Below are 650 nucleotides of genomic sequence, written 5' to 3' on the forward strand. Positions count from 1 at the left end.
CGCCCGGGCCGCGAGCCCCGCCCCTCCCCGCAGTCGGAGCTGAGCTTGTCCCCCACCCCCACCCGCAGGCCTCCGGGAGCACGGACCCCCCGCGGCGCCGGAGGCCCCAGGCCCCCAGCAGGCCGAGCCCAGCGGGTGCCCTGGGGCGGCGGACGCCCCCCGGGAGCCGCTCAGCCTCCGGCTGGACACCCTGCTCTTCCGCCTCCACCTGCTCTTCCTGGCCGCCTCCGTCCTCACCGTCGCGATCCTTTGGAGCACCTAGGAACCTGGGCTTGGAGGCCGCGGGCGCCGCCCCTTCTGCCCGACAGCGATCCCTGATGACCAGGTCCCCGCTGCCTTCCGCCCCCCCCCAGTCCCGGCCTGAGCTCAGTGTGATCTTCTCTTCAACACCGTGCCCTTGTCCCCGCGTTCCCGGAGCACCCTCCTGTCTACCTGGGTCTGGGGGACTCCTCAGCCCCGCATCTGGCCCCAATAAATCTTTGCAGAGATCTCCGACTCTGTGTCACCTCGTAGGGTAGGAATCTAAGTACGCAGGCCTGGAAGTCTCCAAATATCCCCCATGAACCCCTCTACCTGAAATAAATTTTCAGGGTCATTAAGGGTGACCCTGTCACCTGAACTCCAGTGTGGCACCTGCCCTGTTGGAGAAG

General features: G+C 67.2%; 1 protein-coding gene across 1 annotated transcript in view; it reads left to right on the plus strand.

Moving 5' to 3' along the window:
* LOC101588804 (5-hydroxytryptamine receptor 3E) overlaps positions 1-283 on the plus strand; it is a 9,412-nt gene extending 9,129 nt beyond the window's left edge. Inside the window, exon 9 of the mRNA XM_004640795.2 lies at positions 69-283. Within this exon, the coding sequence (XP_004640852.1) occupies positions 69-262 (194 nt within the window). The 3' untranslated portion in view covers positions 263-283. The remainder of the gene's footprint in view (positions 1-68) is intronic.
* Positions 284-650: the final 367 nt, after the last annotated feature.

Source organism: Octodon degus, unplaced genomic scaffold, assembly GCF_000260255.1.
Source record: "Octodon degus isolate 3935 unplaced genomic scaffold, OctDeg1.0 scaffold00126, whole genome shotgun sequence".
In the NCBI taxonomy this organism is placed as follows: Eukaryota; Metazoa; Chordata; class Mammalia; order Rodentia; family Octodontidae; genus Octodon; species Octodon degus.